Source organism: Gobio gobio (genome assembly GCF_949357685.1).
Source record: "Gobio gobio genome assembly, chromosome: 6".
Taxonomy (NCBI): Eukaryota; Metazoa; Chordata; class Actinopteri; order Cypriniformes; family Gobionidae; genus Gobio; species Gobio gobio.
In genome coordinates, this window is record NC_137102.1 from 5,800,669 (window position 1) to 5,820,662 (window position 19,994).

General features: G+C 37.8%; 2 protein-coding genes across 2 annotated transcripts; both read right to left on the bottom strand.

Moving 5' to 3' along the window:
* Positions 1-473: 473 nt before the first annotated feature.
* opn4.1 (opsin 4.1) lies at positions 474-3,595 on the bottom strand. Its single transcript, XM_079820327.1, has one exon. The coding sequence runs from the start codon at positions 3,511-3,513 to the stop codon at positions 2,032-2,034; it is 1,482 nt and encodes a 493-aa protein (XP_079676453.1). The 5' UTR covers positions 3,514-3,595; the 3' UTR covers positions 474-2,031.
* An 11,729-nt stretch (positions 3,596-15,324) lies between these two features.
* On the bottom strand, positions 15,325-18,705 carry pxdc1a (PX domain containing 1a). The gene is made up of 5 exons (XM_079820330.1): positions 18,185-18,705; positions 18,019-18,110; positions 17,816-17,930; positions 17,639-17,726; positions 15,325-15,613 (listed from the first exon to the last, which is right to left on the bottom strand). The coding sequence occupies exons 1-5, from the start codon at positions 18,429-18,431 to the stop codon at positions 15,418-15,420; spliced, it is 738 nt and encodes a 245-aa protein (XP_079676456.1). The 5' UTR covers positions 18,432-18,705; the 3' UTR covers positions 15,325-15,417.
* Positions 18,706-19,994: the final 1,289 nt, after the last annotated feature.

Below are 19,994 nucleotides of genomic sequence, written 5' to 3' on the forward strand. Positions count from 1 at the left end.
ATGTCAGCCGTTTATTAAAGACCAAGAAGAAGTTGTTGTCCTGGTGAAACCTCCAAACATTTGGCATCTCTGCAAAGCCCCGATTGTGCTCTTTACAGGACATCCAGATATTAAAACTGTGACATGTATGACGTCAGAGAAATTCACTCAAATATAATGTCCACTACAGAGGACAAAAGTATATTCCTGGGTCCCAGGAGGATAAATATAAAACATTTCTTAAATATATACATGCATGTGTGTGAATTTAGATATACATAATAATTATTCAAAGTACACACAAACTTTTATTTTGTTTGCCCAGCATTACATTTTTTAAATTCTGTTTGTAATGCAGTGGAATTCATCCATTTTAAGAGCGAGTTTAGGAATATGTACAAAATGAACAAAATGTGACCTCAAGTTCTGTCTGGGAGATCCTAAGCCTCTTTTAATATGTGTTTTATTAATATGCAAGCTTAATATTTCAATAAAAAATCTTTTAATAGAGCGCCACATTTTCTGAATTTGTTGTACTGCAATTTAAAATACAATTAGAATGAAATAAAACTTAAATATATAAATACACAATGTCTGAATAAACAGGACTGCTGATGATATTTCTATATGATGTTTTATTTAAATGATGCCAAACATGATTCACCTACATTTATTATCACGACATGCCACAATATTTGGATTAAACCAGAAAAAAAAATTGTTTGGTTATTATTAAGGTTTTATAATTCAAATGAATAAATACATTCTCTAAATTCATATATAACCTGAAAATAGTTTCATTTCAAAAAATAAAGTTGACAAAACACACAAGACTAGGGTTTTCATGACATGCAAAGAGTAAAGAAGAACATGTGTGACCCTGGACCACAAAACCAGTCATAAGGCTGAAATAGAGATTTATATCATCTGAAAGCTGAATAAATAAGCTTTCCATTGACTTATGGTTTGTTAGGATATGACAATATGTGGTCAAGATACAACTATTTGAAAATCTGGAATCTGAGGGTGCAAAAAAATCGAATTATTGAGAAAAAAATCTCATTAAAAGTTGTCCAAATGAAGTCCTTAGCAATGCATATTACTAATAATAATACATTTTTGATATATTTACAGTAGGAAATTTACAAAATGTCTTCATGGAGCATGATCTTTATTTAATATCTTAATGATTTAAAAGAAAAAATCGATAATTTTGACCCATACAATGTATTGCCACAAATATACCCGTGCGACTTGAGACAAAAAAATCGAAATATTGAGAAAAATCACCTTTAAAGTTGTCCAAATGAAGTCCTTATCAATGCATATTACTACTAATAATACATTTTTGATATATTTAAAGTGGGAAATTTACAAAATATCTTCATGGAGCATTATCTTTATTTAATATCCTAATGATTTAAAAGACAAAATCGATAATTTTGACCTATACAATGTATTGCCACAAATATACCTGTGTAGGTGCGACTTAAGACAAAAAATTGAAATATTGAGAAAAATCACTTTTAAAGTTGTCCAAATGAAGTCCTTAGCAATGCATATTACTACTAATAATACATTTTTTATATATTTATGGTAGGAAATTTATAAAATATCTTCATGGAACATGATCTTTATTTAATATCCTAATGATTTAAAAGAAAAATCGATAATTTTGACCTATACAATGTATTGCCACAAATATACCTGTGTAGGTGCGACTTAGGACAAAAAAATCGAAATATTGAGAAAAATCACCTTTAAAGTTGTCCAAATGAAGTCCTTATCAATGCATATTACTACTAATAATAAAAAAATTATATATTTATGGTAGGAAGTTTACAAAATATCTTCATGGAACATGATCTTAATATCCTAATGATTTTTGGCATAAAAGAAAAATGTATAATTTTGACCCATACAATGTATTGTTGGCTATTGCCACAAATATACCTGTGAAACTTACGGCTGGTTTTGTACTCCAGAGTCACATATGGTTATATATTCTTAATAAATAAAAATAATAGGTCAAAGCAATTACTACTAAAGTGTCTAGTACCCTGCATCCTTCCCCCCCGGTAGCAAAGCCTTTCCATCAGACAGAGACTCCCCATCCACTGCATCTGTTTCAAAAGTAATTGACGGCACGGGTACGCTTACAACTTTGTGTGCCTTCTCTGATTTCTGCCCACTGGTGGTGCTAGTACTGGACCCTGGAGAAAGAATAATAGTATCTGTGGAGATCTCAGTGGACACACGACGACCAAAGGTCAGGGAACTGATGCTGGTGCCATCAGCCTCACTCTCAGTCCAGCAGGAATCACTATCTGAAGCGGAAGACAAGCGAGTTTTCCCCCAGCGGCCGTTAGCTCGAGCTGCATTGCCCAGGGAGCACTGGCTAGTGAGGGTCGGACGACGGGAACTAACGCTTCCCGAGCTAAAAGAGGAACGGAGATCCTTCTCTTTCACTCGTAAGATGGTGCGGAGTACTGGGATGTAGCGCGCGATTGCCGCGCGATACTTTGGATGCGTAATTGCGTAGATGATGGGATTATGGATGGCTGAGGCCTTGGCAATCACAGCGGGAACTGAATTCATGTAGGGGGTCAGGAGATGGGAATAGCCAGCCGTGGCAGTGAGGGCCACCACAGAGTAAGGCGACCAAGATATTACAAAAAGCAAAATGACCAGAAGGGCGACTTTCGCCATCTTCCATTCGTTCTGCATGCGTTCATACACCTTGCGCGTTTCCCCGCATTCCAGCTCTCTAATTTCCTTCCCCGTCGCTCGGATAGTTTGGAAAATTCCAAAGTAGCAGCTGCCAATAACGCCGAGCGGGATGAAGAACACAAAAATGAAGAGGAGGATGGTGTACGCGCGAACTGACGGCGTGAAGGTCATATAGTCCCAAGAACAGGACGTCTGAAGTCCCTCTGGAACATAAGCGCTCCAGCCGAAGAAAGGCGGAAGGCTCCAGCCCAGGGAGTAGAGCCACACAACGGCCAACACTGTGCCTGCTTTGCGCCGGCTCACTTTACCCACCAAGGCGAGAGGCTGAGTTATGGCTAGGCAACGATCGGCTGCGATGGCAGTCAAAGTCATCATGGAACAGATGCCAAAAAGCGCACCGCAGAAGGCGTAAAGCTCACAAACGCGCTCGCCAAAGACCCATCGCCTGTGCAGGCTGGCCGCGAAGAACACGGGCGACTGAGTGATGGACATGAGGAAATCCGCCACAGCCAGATTCACCACAAACATGTTCCCTGCGGTGCGAAGAGCACGGCTCCGGCAGAACACGTAGATCACCAGTGCGTTTCCTATCACTCCGGTGATGCCAACTAATAGGATGACCGCACCGATGATGTAGTGGGCATGATCAGGAACATCCACGGTGGGAAACGGCTCATGGTGGTGGCTGTGGGTCGGCCCATGGAAAGGCACATGGAGTAACTTGTAGTTCCTGCTGTCCAAGCCTGATGTGCAGTTGATGTCTCCAGGGGCACAATGATGCCCTCTCCATGCGTGATGGCTCATGTTGTGTGGCTTGACGTCTCCTAAATATACAAAACTGAAAGTGATGAAATAAACAGTGCTGTTCTCCTCTCTGTGTCAGTCTGTGAATGGTGGCTCCCTACATTAGCTTTTTATATACTAATCAATGCACCACCAAGTTATTATTGATCAGTAAGTAGTTCACAACTTGGCCTGTTGTAATGGTCAGAAAAGTGCCCTATGGTAATGGCTAAAAAACAAACACTCAAAATGTTGATCGTCATATCATATTGAACCTGTTGCTATTTCTGGACTATTTTGCTTTATTGTAAAATTGATGCATTAGGCTAACACTGCCTTGTACTAGGCATATCTGAAATTAAAGTAAAATATATATTAGAGCATTTGATTGAAGATGAGACCTTAAAAAGTGCATACACTGCAAAAAATGCTTTTCTCACTTAGTATTTTTGTCCTGTTTTCAGTCCAAATATCTAAAAAATCTTACATTAAGAAGCATTTACTAGACAAGCAAAAGTTTGTGTCTTGTTTTGGGGGAAAATAACTCAAAATGAAGGGAGTTTTTGCTTAAAATAAGTAAAATATGCCAATGGGGTAAGCAAAATAATCTTGTTTTCTGTTTGATTTAAGATTATTTTGCTTACCCCATTGGCAGATTATTTAGCTTATTTTAAGCAAAAACTCCCTTAATTTTGAGTTATTTTCCCCCAAAACAAGACACAAACTTTTGCTTGTCTAGTAAATGCTTCTTAATGTAAGATTTTTTAGATATTTGGACTGAAAACAAGACAAAAATACAAAGTAAGAAAATAATTTTTTGCAGTGCAACAAAAGATGGAAGTTAGACAATTGCATTTAGACGTTTTCATATGCTTTGTTTTATTTATCGTGTTTGATCATAAATGGAAACGGCACAGAGAAAGACGTCCCCTTCCACATGAATGGCCCTTTTTTCATAATATCATTTGAAGTTTGAATGTGCAATAATTAGAAATGTTGGCAAGCACCCCAGCTTGAGAGCGGTAAAGAGGTCGCCAGGAGGAAATGTAGAGAGCGAAAAGCGGTTTCGATTTTTTAGAACTCGTTAACTACAAAAATGCTTCTTTGTTTGTTGTTTAGAGTAGTAAATTAGGCCAGATGTTGATGGAAAAAAACTCGTTTTGACCCAAAATAAGGGTGTATGGATTGTCTGAGTGGGTGCAGTGAGCCAGATCAATCTATGCGATGTGAAAGTGGAGCACAACGACTGTTCCAGTAAGGACTGATTAACATCCCTCGTGAGAACTGCTCACTGACCTGAACGTGCTCTGAAACGATTCTCCTGTTCCAGTTAAATAATGATCAGCCTATAGCCTTTAATCTGTTTCACGATAGGGACTTGACCTACTTTAGAAAAAAACTGATGTATTTATCTCAGCAGTCATTATTAAAACTGAAACTGAGTTTTATTTTGACCCTTTTCAAGGGTTTCTCAGAGGTTGTTGGGTAAACTTCTATAGCGGTGAATGAGAGTCTACATGAAATACCACATTGATAACACTTTACAATAAGGTTCATTAGTTAACTTGAACTAATAATGATAAATAATATATATATATATATATATATATATATATATATATATATATATTATAAAGCATTTATTAATCTTTGTTAATGTTAATTACAACATTTACTAATACTTTATTAAAATCTTATTAACATTAGTTAAAGCTACATTGTGTAACTTTTTTAGTTTATTCTTAGCTAAAAACACTTAGTTCTTTCAAAAATATATGTGCCCATTAATGTATATTTACTTCTTTCAAGTAATAAAGTATTCTCGAAAAATACATTGAAAAAAAAATATTGAAAATACATACGGGTGAGGGGTTTGAATGCGGGTCGCCATGTTGCCCCTCCATCTTGAAAGTACATCAGCCAAAGAGGGACATACCCGTGAATTCAAGCTTCGCCTTTCGCGTTTTAACACTCGATGGCACCGTGTCGAATGTGGACGAGGTCGAACTGGAAGCCATGTTAATCTTGGACTAAATCGGCCACCGTACGAGTTAAAACGAAATCGTAATTGAGAGGAAGAGAAACTAATATTCACTAGATGGTCATATACCTTTTCACCGCTAGATGGGGGAAAATATCACATGTTATGCTCTGTGAACTAACATGAACAAACCACGAACAGCTGTATTTTTTATGTTAACAAACATTAACTAATGCTAAATAATCAAACCTTATTGTAAAGTGTTACCAATAAAAAAAACTTTGTGTTCAAATGTGCTCAAATAGCAAAAGAAAAACTCCACAATAGTGTTTTCACAACTTTCAAAAAGAGGGAAAAGATCAATAACTGAAGTCAGAAGAGAGAAAGACGTCAATTTTACAGCAGCTTTAACTATTTTTTTGTAATTTGATGCAAAGGTAATGTAATACAGAGTATTGTGTTATAAATATACGATGCTGATGACTGTTATAACGCGTCATTGGGCACTATCCACAATGCCCCACTTCATCATTGCTGCCCCGTTGACGCTACTTCAGCTCAACGTAGAAGGCCTCTGTCCATCATGGCCTCCTAATCATCCCCATATACAATTGGCTTCTCCTCTCCACCAATCAGCGGGTGTGGTGAGCGTTCTGGCACAATATGGCTGCCGTCACATCCAGGCCCGGATTAAGAACACGTAGGGCCCTGGGGCTATAACAAACCCAAGGGCCCCTATAGTAGCCGATCTTGGTGCCACAACGTTTCCTACCACAGAAATAATTAGTATTTTTAAAAAATGAAATCTTCAAAGCACAGAGATACAATGAATATATGTCTGAATATTCAATTGTAATATTAAGTAGGCCTAAATATAAATATTCCAGGCTGCAACATATTAACAGCATAAATGCATCGGGATATGAGGTCAAAGCAAACAGGTTTCCAGAAACAGCAACAGCTTTTGAGCATGCAACTTAATGTCCCTAATTTTAGCTATCTAGGGTGGTTTGGGGGTCATGGTCCCCCAAGAAAATGTTGATTTCTCTGATCTATATATGTGCATTTTGAGATGTTTGAAGGCTAATAAAAGAATAAAAAATAAGTTTCAAACCCATGTTAGTGGGCAGTAGATTATCTGCCATACCTGCTCTCTCCTCATTTCATCACTCTCTCATTTCTATCACTCTCATTATTTCCATCACTCTTTTTTCTCTCAGTCTCCTTCTCTTGTCCTGTCTCTTCCCCTCCTAAAGCTGAGCTCTGACTGATAGTCATTTTATTGTTTAACTATCCTAAAACAGCTGTCAAATATGAAATCCGGACCTCGGAGACCTCTCAGCTGGCTATAGTTTAGGCTACCTCAACACTTCAGTTTATATGGTCGGAGCTATTCAGTCTGGTTCAGCTAGTTTATCCACAGAGCCTTTACTGTACACATGATGTTGCGCTTGTATCCAATTTAAATGGACAAAGCGACTGTCTGACGTTTGTTATCACGTCAATAGAGCGGCTCCAGATCGACTGTCAATCATTTCCCTAGCCCTTGTGTTAATCCGGCCCTGGTCGCATCATCTAGGTGGTGCTGCACATTGGTGGTGGTTGAGGAGATTCTCCTCTTCGAAGTAAAGCGCTTTGAGTGCCTAGAAAAGCCCTATATAAATGTAACAAATTATTAATTTTAATTACCAGACTCTCGTACATTTCATTTGTAGTGAGTCTGGCCACTCTCCAAGCGTTAACTTCTTTGAAGGCGGGTACTCTGTTGAAGTTTAAAACTATTGGATCTGCCCAGAGCCACTTTGGATCTGCCATAACCAATCGCTAACGTTTGGTCGTGACGTATTGTCATCTCAATCTAGCCCACGACATCAACATCATCGTTCTCAGCCACTCCCTCTGTTCGCTGATTGGACCGGTTAAAATTTGACCAGAGAAAACCAGAGAATATACCGCGATCCCAGACGGAGTACTGAAGGAAAATGAAAATTGAGCGGAAAGTATGTAGGAGGGCGGAGCCAAGCTACACATATCGGCCCCCGAATGGTGAACGTGGTCTAATTGACCTTGATCATAGGACGCTGGACTGGCTCACCTCAACAGAACTGAAGGTCTAAGGACATAAGCCAGAAGAAGATGGCCCTACTTGGAAAAAAGTATGTGAGCACCACAGCTTCTAATTGACCGTTTTTAAAGACCCGCCCCCTTTAGTTACGGTTGCTATGTCCGACAAGCCATGGCGCTCTCACACCACACACACACACACACATGTTCTCACGTAGAGAAAATACATCTCGGAGCAAAGAGGACACTGACAACACGCCGATAGACAGGAGAGAGCAAGTTACTTTTGATTTGAAACAAAGTCTCAACTTTGAAATCGTAATTTTTTAAAGAAATTTAAACAATAAATAGCGTTTTGTGGCTCTTTAATGCGTGGTGGTCGCTGTAGCGCCTCAGTTAAAGCTGCTTGTGAACTGATCATCTCTTCCTTCTAGTTCATTGATAAACATGAATGAACACTAAAAGAAATGTTGTTTCAACTGCGCAAAGACATAAGTACACCGTTTTTCCAAGTTCAAGTCCTCCAACGTTAATCTCCTAACTCTTCTGACTGCTTTGTCGGACAAAATGGCAGATTCTGGGATTTGATTGGTCAGATCGCCTGTCAATCAAACTTGCGGCGAAGGGTGAATTAATGGGCAAACTATTTGGCAAGGCCTTTTAATTCCAAAGAAACAAACATCTAAAATACTCACACTTACAATGGCATTCTTTAGAATGGGTTTCCAAATTTGAGACAAGAGGGCTTTTTTGTTCTTACAACATGACAATGTGCCCTTTGTGCACAAAACGAGTAAAATAAATTAATAATTAATTATTTACTGAAGAAGAACTTGACAAAAGTTCAGACTTGAACCCCTCTGAGAACCAGTGGAATAAACTGGATTGCAACCCCATCATTCAACATCGCAGACCGACTTCACTGACACGTGTCAGATTGGGGGAATATTCCCACAGACATGTTTGATGTCTTACAAGAACAGTGACAACCATTAATGCCAAAGGTTTTGATATTAAATGCTCAACAAGCACATTGTGTGAATTCTGGGGCCCCTGAAAATATATTGATGTGGGCCCCCAACGCCCTCCACTCATATCATATACGGGAGCGGTTATAAGATATGGAGGTCCACATCTGGTGCCATACACCAATAAGGATTTCTTACAAAATAACAAAACCACAAATAAATAAATGCAAATATGTGAAAGGTTATTGCTTCGACTTATTTTATATGCAAAGTTGTATATAAATATTATATCAAAACAATGGCATTAAGTGATTAATAACTTATTATTGTTTAAAGTCATCAGGCAAGTATGCAAGACAAACTAATAAAATAACAAAAGACAAGAAATTTGTAAAATTATCAAATAAACTACCAGCCTACCAGCAATATAACAGGTCTTTCCAGTCAGTCTGATGGCTAACAGCTGAGATAAATATTAAGAAATTAAAAAGATTGCAGTCAAATTATTATTATTATTATACATTTTATTTATAGGCACTCAAGGATACCTTACAAAGTCCATAAAAACTATTTCATCAACAATAAAGACAATACAGAACTGACGACAATAACATTAAAATCACATAAAAGCCTGCACATAAAAAAAAGTGAGTTTTAAGACGAGTTTTGAAAACTGGAAGACTTGAACTATTGCGAACTAAAACTAAAGTAAAATTTTGAAATGTAAGCGAAATTTAACTGGAAGCAAATGCAAATTTTGTAAAACCGGAGTAATATGTTCAGAAATGGAAGTTTTGGTTTTAACTAGAGCAGCTGCATTTTGTACCAACTGTAATTTATGAAGAGATTTGGAAGTATGTAAAATAAAACCACTTATGTTTCATTTTTGATTAAGATAATGTGCTATTGTATTAAATAAAGCTAATAAACGTATCCATCAATTGCAATTAACGGTATTCCCCTTTTCTTGACAGTATTGTTAAACATATATTTTCATGGCGTTACCAGATTTTTCCCACACATTTTCAGTCAGTTTATCTTCCACTGTAACTTTTTCTAACTTCAACTGTTCTCAGAGCAGCCTCAACTCTGATTGGTTATGTTCACTAGCTGGGGCGATTTTATTGGGTCTCTGCTGAAATAATAACCATCGGACTAAACCATTTTTAGGGAGGGGAGAGAGAAACTTCTTTTACTGAATTGCATGTTTTTGTGGTGTTCATTTACCTCTCAGGCATACAAATGTGTATATTATAATGATTCATAGGAGTAGGGGAATATATAGCACAACTACTGGATTTAGTTAGCCTGACAAGCCAGACCCACATCAAGATGTTGGGTCAGGGAACTCACCATAGGCAGGGCTCAATCCGGTTGCCTTTCAAATTCCCTCTGCACACAATAGGATAGTGCTACAACCAACCAGAGCAAAGAAGAAGGTGAAGCAGAGCTAGTTGATAGATTACATTTTTGCCGTATCCGGTTGCCAAAACTCCGAACACATCTTCCTTTCTTAAGAATGACTTCAGTGCCGTTCTTTGCTCTTTTCTCAAAGAAAAGCTGAACTCCAAGTCTTCCAGAGTCGCGGCCAAAGCCGATTCAAGACCACTGTTCGCCAGCTTCTTTGTTTACGAATAACACACGGAACCGCCGCAACTCTGCCATCATTATGTTAAACCCGCCCACCGACTCTATACACGATGTGATTGGCCTGACTAGAGTTAGTTTTGTCCAGCTTGCAAGCCAACGGAGAGTTGCTAGACGCCCTGGCTGCAAATTACATTTGCTGCTGCTAAGGTGTGTCTAGATTTCTAGGCTAGGATTTAGCGGCCCCCTGGGCAGTGGAGAGGCCCCTATAAGTGGAGGTTTGGTTATCAGCTTTTCGCTATAGAGTGTAAAATTACTGAACTATTCAAGCTATCAACTAAACATTTTATATGATTTGTAAATGCCAAAAAATGAGGTTTAGAGGGGGGAAAAAAACATTAATCAGAGCTGGTTAAAGGGTTAGTTCACCCAAAAATGAAAATTCTGTCATTAATTACTTACCCTCATGTCGTTCGACACCCGTCAGACCTCCGTTCATCTTCAGAACACAAATGAAGATATTTTAGTGTAAATCTGATGGCTCTGAAAGGCCTCCATTGGCACAATGGCACGTTACACTCTCAAGACCCTTAAAAGGTACTAAAGACGTCGTTACAAAGTCCATCTCACTACAGTGGTTCTACAATAACTTTGTGAATCGGCGACAATAGTTTTTGTGCGCAAAAAAACCCTAAATAACGACTTACATAGTCAAGGTCAAGGTCAAGGTACCATTTATTGTCTCCCTTAGGAGAAATTTGTTTTGGATGAGAGAACTGCTGCACATCAACATACACAAACATACATTCCATACATACGTCAATTCATGAAAAACTCTACTCTCCAAACATGATAATTCTTATTAAAATACCTATAATAAAATAAAAAATATAAATTAAAATAAAAAAAAATATATACACATAATTATATAATAAAAAAAAAAAAAAAAAAAAAAAAATTTATTTAATACATGATTACCATAATTAGAGTTGCTCATTAAGCACTTTTATCGACAACGGGACAAATGAATGTTTATAGCGATTATGCTTGCATAAAGGAAGCCTATATCTCCTTCCAGAGTTCATCAACGCATACTCAGAGTACAATACATGTGAGGGGTCCAATATAATCTTGTTAACCTGCTGTATCATAGACGTATCAAAGATTTCTTGTAGAGTATTTAGTGTCCTTACTCCCATTATTTTTCCTGCAACCTTTACCAAATTGCTTATTTGAGCTCTCGTTTTCACCGTCAAGTTCCCAAACCAAATAATAATTCCATAACGCAAGACAGACTCAATTGTAGCCTTATAAAAAATATACATAATATTACTACTGACTCCAAATAATCTTAGCCTTCTTAAAAAGTGTAGGCGCTGATGGACTCTTGAACAAACATTTTGGACATGTGTGTGCCATTTGAGCTCACTGTCAATGTGGACTCCCAAATATTTGTAAGAAGCCACCTGTTTAATCTCCTGACCATGGATGACAACAGAGCTCCTGTCACCCACTGATCTGGGATCTATAATAACCTCTTTTGTTTTTTCAACATTGATCAGGAGGTGATGAGCATCACACCAGCCTGTAAACTCCTCCACCGCTGCTTTATACTCATCAGTGCTGGAATCTTTTGTTAACAAGTTCACAATTGCCGTATCATCTGAGAATTTCACTACGAATTGATGTAATTGATGACTGGAGCAGTCATTAGTGTATAAAGTAAAAAGGAAAGGCGAACTTACGCATCCCTGTGGGGCCCCTGTACTACTTACTGCCACATCAGATAATACAGAGTTGATTTTTACTTGTTGTGTCCTATTTATCAAGAAAGAATGATACCAAGATATTAAAGAAGAATTAACATTTAAATTATATAGTTTCTCCAGCAAAATATGCGGTTGAATCGTATTAAACGCAGAACTAAAATCTATAAAAAGCAACCTAGCATAAGCAGCTGGACTTTCCAGATGCCTCAAAACAAGGTGCATTAATGTTGAAATAGCATCATTGGTACCACGGTTACTTTTATAGGCAAACTGATAGTGATCTAAAGATGGTTCCACTTGTCTTCGCAGCTCTCCTACAACAATCTTTTCCAAAGATTTCATGACATTAGATGTCAAGGCCACCGGCCTATAGTCATTATTGTCCTGAGGAGAAGAATTTTTAGGAGTTGGAATTATAATTGATTTTTTCCAGAGCTCTGGTATTTTATGTGAATCAAGTGAGAGCTGAAAAAGGCTATGCCAGGCTGGTGTGAGCTCCTCAGCAAACGTCTTTAAAAGAAAACATGACATTCCATCAGGTCCTGTTGCTTTGTTAAAATGCAAATTTTTAAAAACCCTTATAACAGTACCTGAATCTATTAATATTCTATCATTACCACTATTATGATTTATTTTATCTAATATTTCACTGCATTCTTTAGAAGTATCAGTCTCAAATCTCATGTAAAACTCATTCAGTTCATTTGCTTTTTCCCTTTCGTTGCAGGCTACCATTGGTTTCCTTTTTGGAGCCATGTTAGTCATTCCCCGAATTGAGTTCCACAGTCCTTTTGTGTCTGATTTTAGCAGATGTTGTTCAGCCCGATCCTTATATTGTATCCTCGCTGACCTCAGTTGCCGGTTAAGGTCTTTTTGTGCTGACCTCAGTCCCACAACATCCCCCGACTTGAAGGCAACTTTTTTCAATTTTATAGAATCTTTAATCCCCCGTGTAATGTACGGTTTATTGTTCGGATATGACCTCACAACTTTTTGAGGTATAATTGAGTCCACACAAAAGGAAATATATGCCGTGATTGATTCAGTGGCCATGTTTATATCTGCATCCTGATAAAAAATGTCCCAGTCTGTACCAAGAAAACATCCTTTCAGCTCCTCTATACTGTCATTGGACCACACCTTTACCACCTTGGGTGCTGGTTTGTGGGACTTAAAAACCGATCGGTAAGTAGGGAGCAGATGGATAACGTTGTGATCTGAGTTACCTAGGGGGGGTTTGGCTTTAGCAACATATGCATCCTTAATGTTACCATAACACTTATCAAGAGTATTATCTTTCCTCGTAGCACACTTTATATATTGAAAAAACCCTGGTAAGGACCTCTCCAGTCCACACTGATTAAAATCACCAAGGATCAATAAAGGTGCATCAGGCTTGTTTTGTAAATGCCTGTGAACACAGTCAGTAATTTGACTGGCTGCCCTGCTAATATTCCCACTAGGTGGAATATACACAGCACACATAAAAATGTTTGTAAATTCTCTTGGTAAATAGTATGGCCGTAATGTAATGCACAATAATTCTAGATCAGGATTACATATGCTGTCTCTAATTGCAAAATTACGACACCAGCTTTCGTTAATATATACACAAACTCCCCCACCTCTCTTTTTTCCAGAGTTCTCATCTCTGTCCAGACGTACATGCGAAAAACCATTAATTTGTATTAAACTGTCTGGAACTTCATTAGACAACCAAGTTTCAGTAAAAACCATCAATCCAGACTCACGATACTCGTAACAAACTCCAACTTGTGTACGCAGCTCATCCAGCTTGTTCCGCAGGGAGCGAGGATTGCAGAGTAACACTGGTGGCAACGGTAATTTGCTGGCTCTACGGATACGCTGCCTAACGCCGCCTCTCTTGCCCCGCTTCCTGACACGACAAGGGGCAGGCCTCGGCCGACGCAGTAGCTCCTTAGGTATATCCTTCATCAGGTTGATCGATGGTACCCCGCCACAACTCCGCAGATCCAGAAGTTCCGTTCTGCTGTATAACAGCGGTCCGAAGTCTGCCAACTCATGTGTAGCTCCAAACGCAGCGCAGCTAGTCATCATTAGCCACGCCAACATCACCAGTTCCATATTCCTCCATCTTAATCGTGGTCCTTTCCAGCTGATACTCGCGCAAAACCAACTTAATGCATAATACGCGCACAATTTATTGTATTTGCAAAAGAACAAGCACAGAAAAAACAAACAAGTAATGAGCAGCGAGAACTCTCCTCCATGTCGCCTGCAGGGCAGCGCCATCTTGGAATCAAAAAATATGATACTAGTGATGACGATTTCAAAACACGGCCTCATGAAGCTTCGAAGCGTTATGAATCAGCAGTTTGAATCGCCAAATTTCAGCAGTTTGACATGCGATCCGAATCATGAATCGACTCACTGATTCATAACGCTTCGAAGCTTCATGAGGCCGTGTTTTGAAATCGTCATCACTATATAAGTCGTTATTTAGGGTTTTTTTGCGCACAAAAACTATTCTCGCCGATTCATAAAGTTATTGTAGAACCACCGTAGTGAGATGGACTTTGTAACGACGTCTTTAGTGCCTTTTAAGGGTCTTGAGAGTGAACCGTGCCATTGTGCCAATGGAGGCCTTTCAGAGCCATCAGATTTCAACTAAAATATCTTAATTTTTGTTCTGAAGATGAACGGAGGTCTTACGGGTGTCAAACGACATGAGGGTAAGTAATTAATGACAGAATTTTCATTTTTGGGTGAACTAACCCTTTAACTTTTTTTATGAACACGTCATCATTTTCCGACTCCCCCAGAGTTAAACAGTTGAGTTTTACCGTTTTCGAATCCATTTAGCCGATCTCTGGGTCTGGCGGTAGCACTTTTAGCATAGCTTAGCATAGATCATTGAATCGGATTAGACCGTTAGCATCTCGCTCAAAAATGACCAAAGAGTTTCATGGGTACCATGAGTGCAGCGGCGCAATGATATTACACAACGCCTGAAAATAGTCCCCAGCACTCTCTGTGTGAGCAGGTTGTCACGTTGGTTTTGTTGACGGAAGTTAGCCTATTTTCAGGCGCTGTGTAATATCAATGTGCCGCTGCACTCATGGGGCAGCAACGTTCCTTAATTATTACGCAGGAATGAGAGTATAGTTCCTGCCATATCGGTCTAGAAAATCACAACTTCTCATTTTCCGACGGTCTTAGTACACGATGTAACTACAGAAAAGGTCAAGTTTTAAATAGGAAAAATATCAAAACTCTGGTCTTTTTTTTAGGGAGATGCTAACGGTCTAATCAGATTCAATGATGTATGCTAAGCTATGCTAAAAGTGCTACCGCCAGACCCAGAGATCGGCTGAATGGATTCAAAAACGGTAAAACTTAACTGTTTAACTCTAGGGGAGTCGGAAAATGAGTCTATTTTCCAAAAAAGTGGCGTGTTCTTTTAACATAACAATAATAATATCCTTTATAAAATCATTTTATTAAAAAAAATATGAATGACAAGTTCTGTAGACTTTCACAATAGAAAGATGTAATTACATAGTCAGCATTATGGTCATTCAAGGATGTCTGTCTCACAGGCTTGTAGGTGGAGGTAGGTCAAGTTGCTAGTGGTAATCTGTGATTTGTTAGGTTGATAGTCTGTATCTTTACTTTCAGTGGTTCCAGGAGTCATGAAGCCCTCGCCAGGTTCATCTGTGCATCCGATTCCATTTTGAATTCTCGTTCCGGTCCATATCTGGGACTCAGAGCTGGATGTGACGAAATAAGACACATACATGTTGATTCCACATGGCAAACTCACATGTGTCACACAGGGCTCGACATTAAGCCGGTTCACATGCGTGTCCTTACGACAAGTAAATCTGTCACTCACTTGTCCGAGTAAAAAATGTGCTTGTCCGGAAATGTATTTATTTTTTGTGTTGTAAACATAATTTATTCTGAAGCAATATTCTCACCAGTGTTCAATCAGCTTTGACATATTTAAATCTGCACTAGTTGCGATATTTTTACCTTTTATAAAGGGCATTTTTTCCATAATCTTATTAAATATAGGCTATGCTTCAGCTTTCATTTAATTTTTTTTATTTGATCTAGAAATTAAATTAGAATAAGACGACACTATAGGGCTGTTACCAATCAAATTAAATAATTTACACTAAAAAAATTACAACTGCATAAAATAATGTTATGAGATTGTTTTAAATATGTTTAAATATACGAATAAGAAATTAAACTAAACCACCAGTGGCAGCAGCAGGTGACCGTCCGTCTTAATGAGTGAGTCATTGATTCAAACGATTCATTCAAATGGATGATTCATTCAAGAATGAGGCAGTCGTTTACGAACAGGTCATTGAATCTTTGATTCAACCGATTCATTCAAAAAATTAATCATTCAGTAACACACACCGTTGCTGTGAGAAGCGTTATGGTTCTGCTGTGATCTTTGTTGGAACTATATTTGCTGCTGAAATAGAACAAAAACAGTCAATATTGCATTTAAAATGCAAGTAACTTAATGTTAATTAATTGTCAAATATGAAATCAGTGTCATTTTCAGTCGTGATGGTATTCAGGAAAACAGCACTCTTAGTTCTGTGATGTTGCTTAACTGTATCATGTTATAAATAAAAAACCTCAACAATTTGTAATTTTAACCGTGTGTGTTAACCAGTGTTGGGGGGGAAAGTAACCTGTTACGTAATCAGATTACTTTTTAAAGTAACTAGTAAAGTAACGCATTACTTTTCAAATTTCCAAAATATGAGTTACTTTTTCAAAAAAATAACGCAAGTTACTTTTTCACATTTATTTGACTGACAGCTCTCCTGCCCCCATGTTGAGAAAAATCGTGAGTAAGTGCAGAGGCATGTGTGTAAACATGATGTAGTTCTAGACTAAATGTGAGCATTTACTAATCTCACTTGCACAATAAAGATTCTGTACTCCTCAAAATGAATAAAATCAGTCAAATGCAAAATCAGAAGACTATGCAAACCTCCAATAATTAAATGTTAAATAAAACAAATATTTGTATGCATTTAATCTGCCTTTATTGACCAATATTATTGCTGCTGACCTTTGATGATTCAGTTAAACCATGAGCAAAAATTACTAGATTTTTTCCTCCTGCGTCCTATTCTTCCATTATCCAGAATGGCAGCAGAGCTGCGCCCTCTACTGTTCATACGTGAATTTGCATTTTTACCTCAGCCTGAGGCTTATTATTTCAATTTTGGTATGAAGAGGTCTTTACATTTGCACAAAAATAGAACTTTTTTGTTATAAAAAAAACAACAACAAAAAACTAGCCCAGCCCAGGTGAGAAAAAGTAACGCAAAAGTAACGTAACAAATTACTTTTCGTAAAAAGTAACTAAGTAACTCAATTAGTTACTTTTTAAGAGAGTAACGCAATATTGTAATGCATTACTTTTCAAAGTAATTTTCCCCAACACTGGTGTTAACTGAGTTTCTCTCTGTGAGCGGCGTCAACAGCCACAACATTATGTCAGTTTATTATACATTTATTATCCACTATCGATCGCCCATTACACTAATGAATGCAGAATCATTCTTGCATTTTGGTGATTCCCTAGTAATTTTTTGTTATTGACGTTTTAATCATCTTTTCCGGTCGGGCAAGTAAAATTCTTTCACTTGTCCCTTCAAAAAATCCACTTGTCCCGGACAAGCAGACAAGCGTTAATGTCGAGCTCTGTCACCATAAATCAATATAAGAAATAGAAGTATGATGTGTCAGAAATGTACCTTGAAGAAGCTCCTTCTGCTAGTAAATACGCATCAAAAAGAACAGTTTCTGTATTGGCCAAACAAAACCCATTGGCCCTTCTGACATCTGTGGAAAAGCATCATATCATATTATCTTAAAAACATGTTTAAAATCCAATCCAGATCAATAAAGCAGGAGAACTCATGAATACAAACCAGCTACAGTGACAGGACTCTGGTAGAAAGACTGGATTGGTGCATACATGGTTTTCAAGGTATAGTCAAGAGGAGAAGTCTTGAAAAATGTAAGAACTGCCTCAGACTGAGAGAACTGTAAAGTAAAATACATGTATAAGTGTTGTACATACAACAGGGAATCAATACACATATGGGGTGGGCCGGCTAGTCTTAAGAAGCACCTTTTTAATTATATTTCTCAATAATTTTTCCACTTCATCCAACCTGGTTTCAACATTGTTCTTTTCTTCTGCTTCCTTTATCCTCTGGAGTGCTGATAAAACATAAACACATACAATAATGAAGTCTCCCATAAGTTAAATGGCCACTTATTTCAAATGCACATACCCTCAAGCATCTGAGACAAACATCCTCTGTCGTCTGGACATGATTTGCTCAAATTCTTAACAAGCTTTACTAGATCATGATATCGCCTTCGATGATATGTTATGCTTTTATCAGACCATTCAGTCCTAATTTCGTAAAACTCTTCTTCTTCTTCTTCTTCTTTTTCTCCAGCAGGACCAACAGCGAAACGCTCGAGCCCGACGACCCAACAGTCATTTAACGTTACACTCATATCAACACCTGCCATAACTGATTAACACATTAAATGGAAAGTATAATTAATTTTAATTAAAGGACATAAGTAAAGAGAAGATGTATTCCACTGCAAAAACGAAAAATAAATTGTTTAAACAGGCTAAATATCCATCAAAATTTGAAAGCAAATCGTGGGTTGGGCAAATCTTCTGACACAAGTTGTACAAACTTCAAACTCCTCCGCTTTCCTCTTCCTTTTTCCTCTAAAAGCTCCATTAATGCGCATTCCCAGTGAACTCCCATCCAAAATCATGTATTTCTCAAGTAACCAGCGATCGTTAAATCGTTAAAGGTCATCGGGTCTGTTATTCCTGTCGGATGATAGTGGGCGTTTCAGTTCTACCGCATTAACCAATAGTATCAGGCGGCAGGTCACTAACGGCAATCTCATTGGTTGCCGCCGTACAGTGCCGCTGCTCGTTTGCATAATGCATAAAGTTGAGCTCGACGTGATGTGGGAAAAACCAACGGACATTAAAAATAAATAAAAGCGAGTTTATTTTACCCACGTTTTCCTTCTCATTATTCCCGAAGTGAACGCGTCAACATGAAATGTTAAAATCAAATGTATCCATAAAACGACAACCTCTGTTAAAGTGAAATTTGGCTGCTCGTGCACTGAGCAACCGGTGGGATAATCCCGTTTCTATTGGATTGGTAGTGGGATTTGCTTGTAGTTTTAAATTTAAGCTTTACACTTGCTGTATCGTGGCATTGATCAATCCTTTAATCGCTTACTATTTTAAAGCTATAATGAAATAGAGTAAATTGCATTCACCTCTATTCCACCAAACTTAAGTTACTGTGTCAATGCTGAGGTGATCGACATAATTTGTGACCCTGGACACACAAAACCGGGGTCAATTTTTTATTTTTTAGATTTATACATCCTCTGAAAGCGGAATAAATAAGATTTGCATTGATGTCTGTTAGGATAGGATTCGAAAATCTGGAATCTGAGGCTGCAAAATATCTAAATATTGAGAAAATCACCTTTAAAGTTGTGCTAATGAAGTCCTTAGCAATGCATTTGACAACTAATAATACCTTTTTAACATATTTACGGTAGGAACGTCACAAAATATCTTCATGGAACATGATCTTTACCTAATATCCTAATGATTTTTGGCATAAAAGAAAAATCAATCATTTTAACCCATACAATTGCCACAAACATACCCGTTTGTGGTCCAGGGTCACAGATTTGCTAAAAGTTAGGGCCTTAATGCAAACATCCTCTAGTAATTACCCACATTTAGTCCAATTATTCCAAGTGTAGTTCAGTTTAGTGATGGAATAATTGGCTGAGCAGCTGCATCCAAGCCTTACAAGTTAATTTTGATAGCCCTAAAATCACATTTTGTAACATATTGTTCTGTACTTTCATCAATTCTATCTGCCAGCATTATTATCGGTTTCATCACAGAATAAACGGTCCATATTCAGAAGTATCTATAATGTTGACTCACACAATGTATTGCCACAAATATACCCATGTGGTCCAGGGTCACATATTTCAATAGCATATGGAATTTACTAAATTACTTTGTTTGCA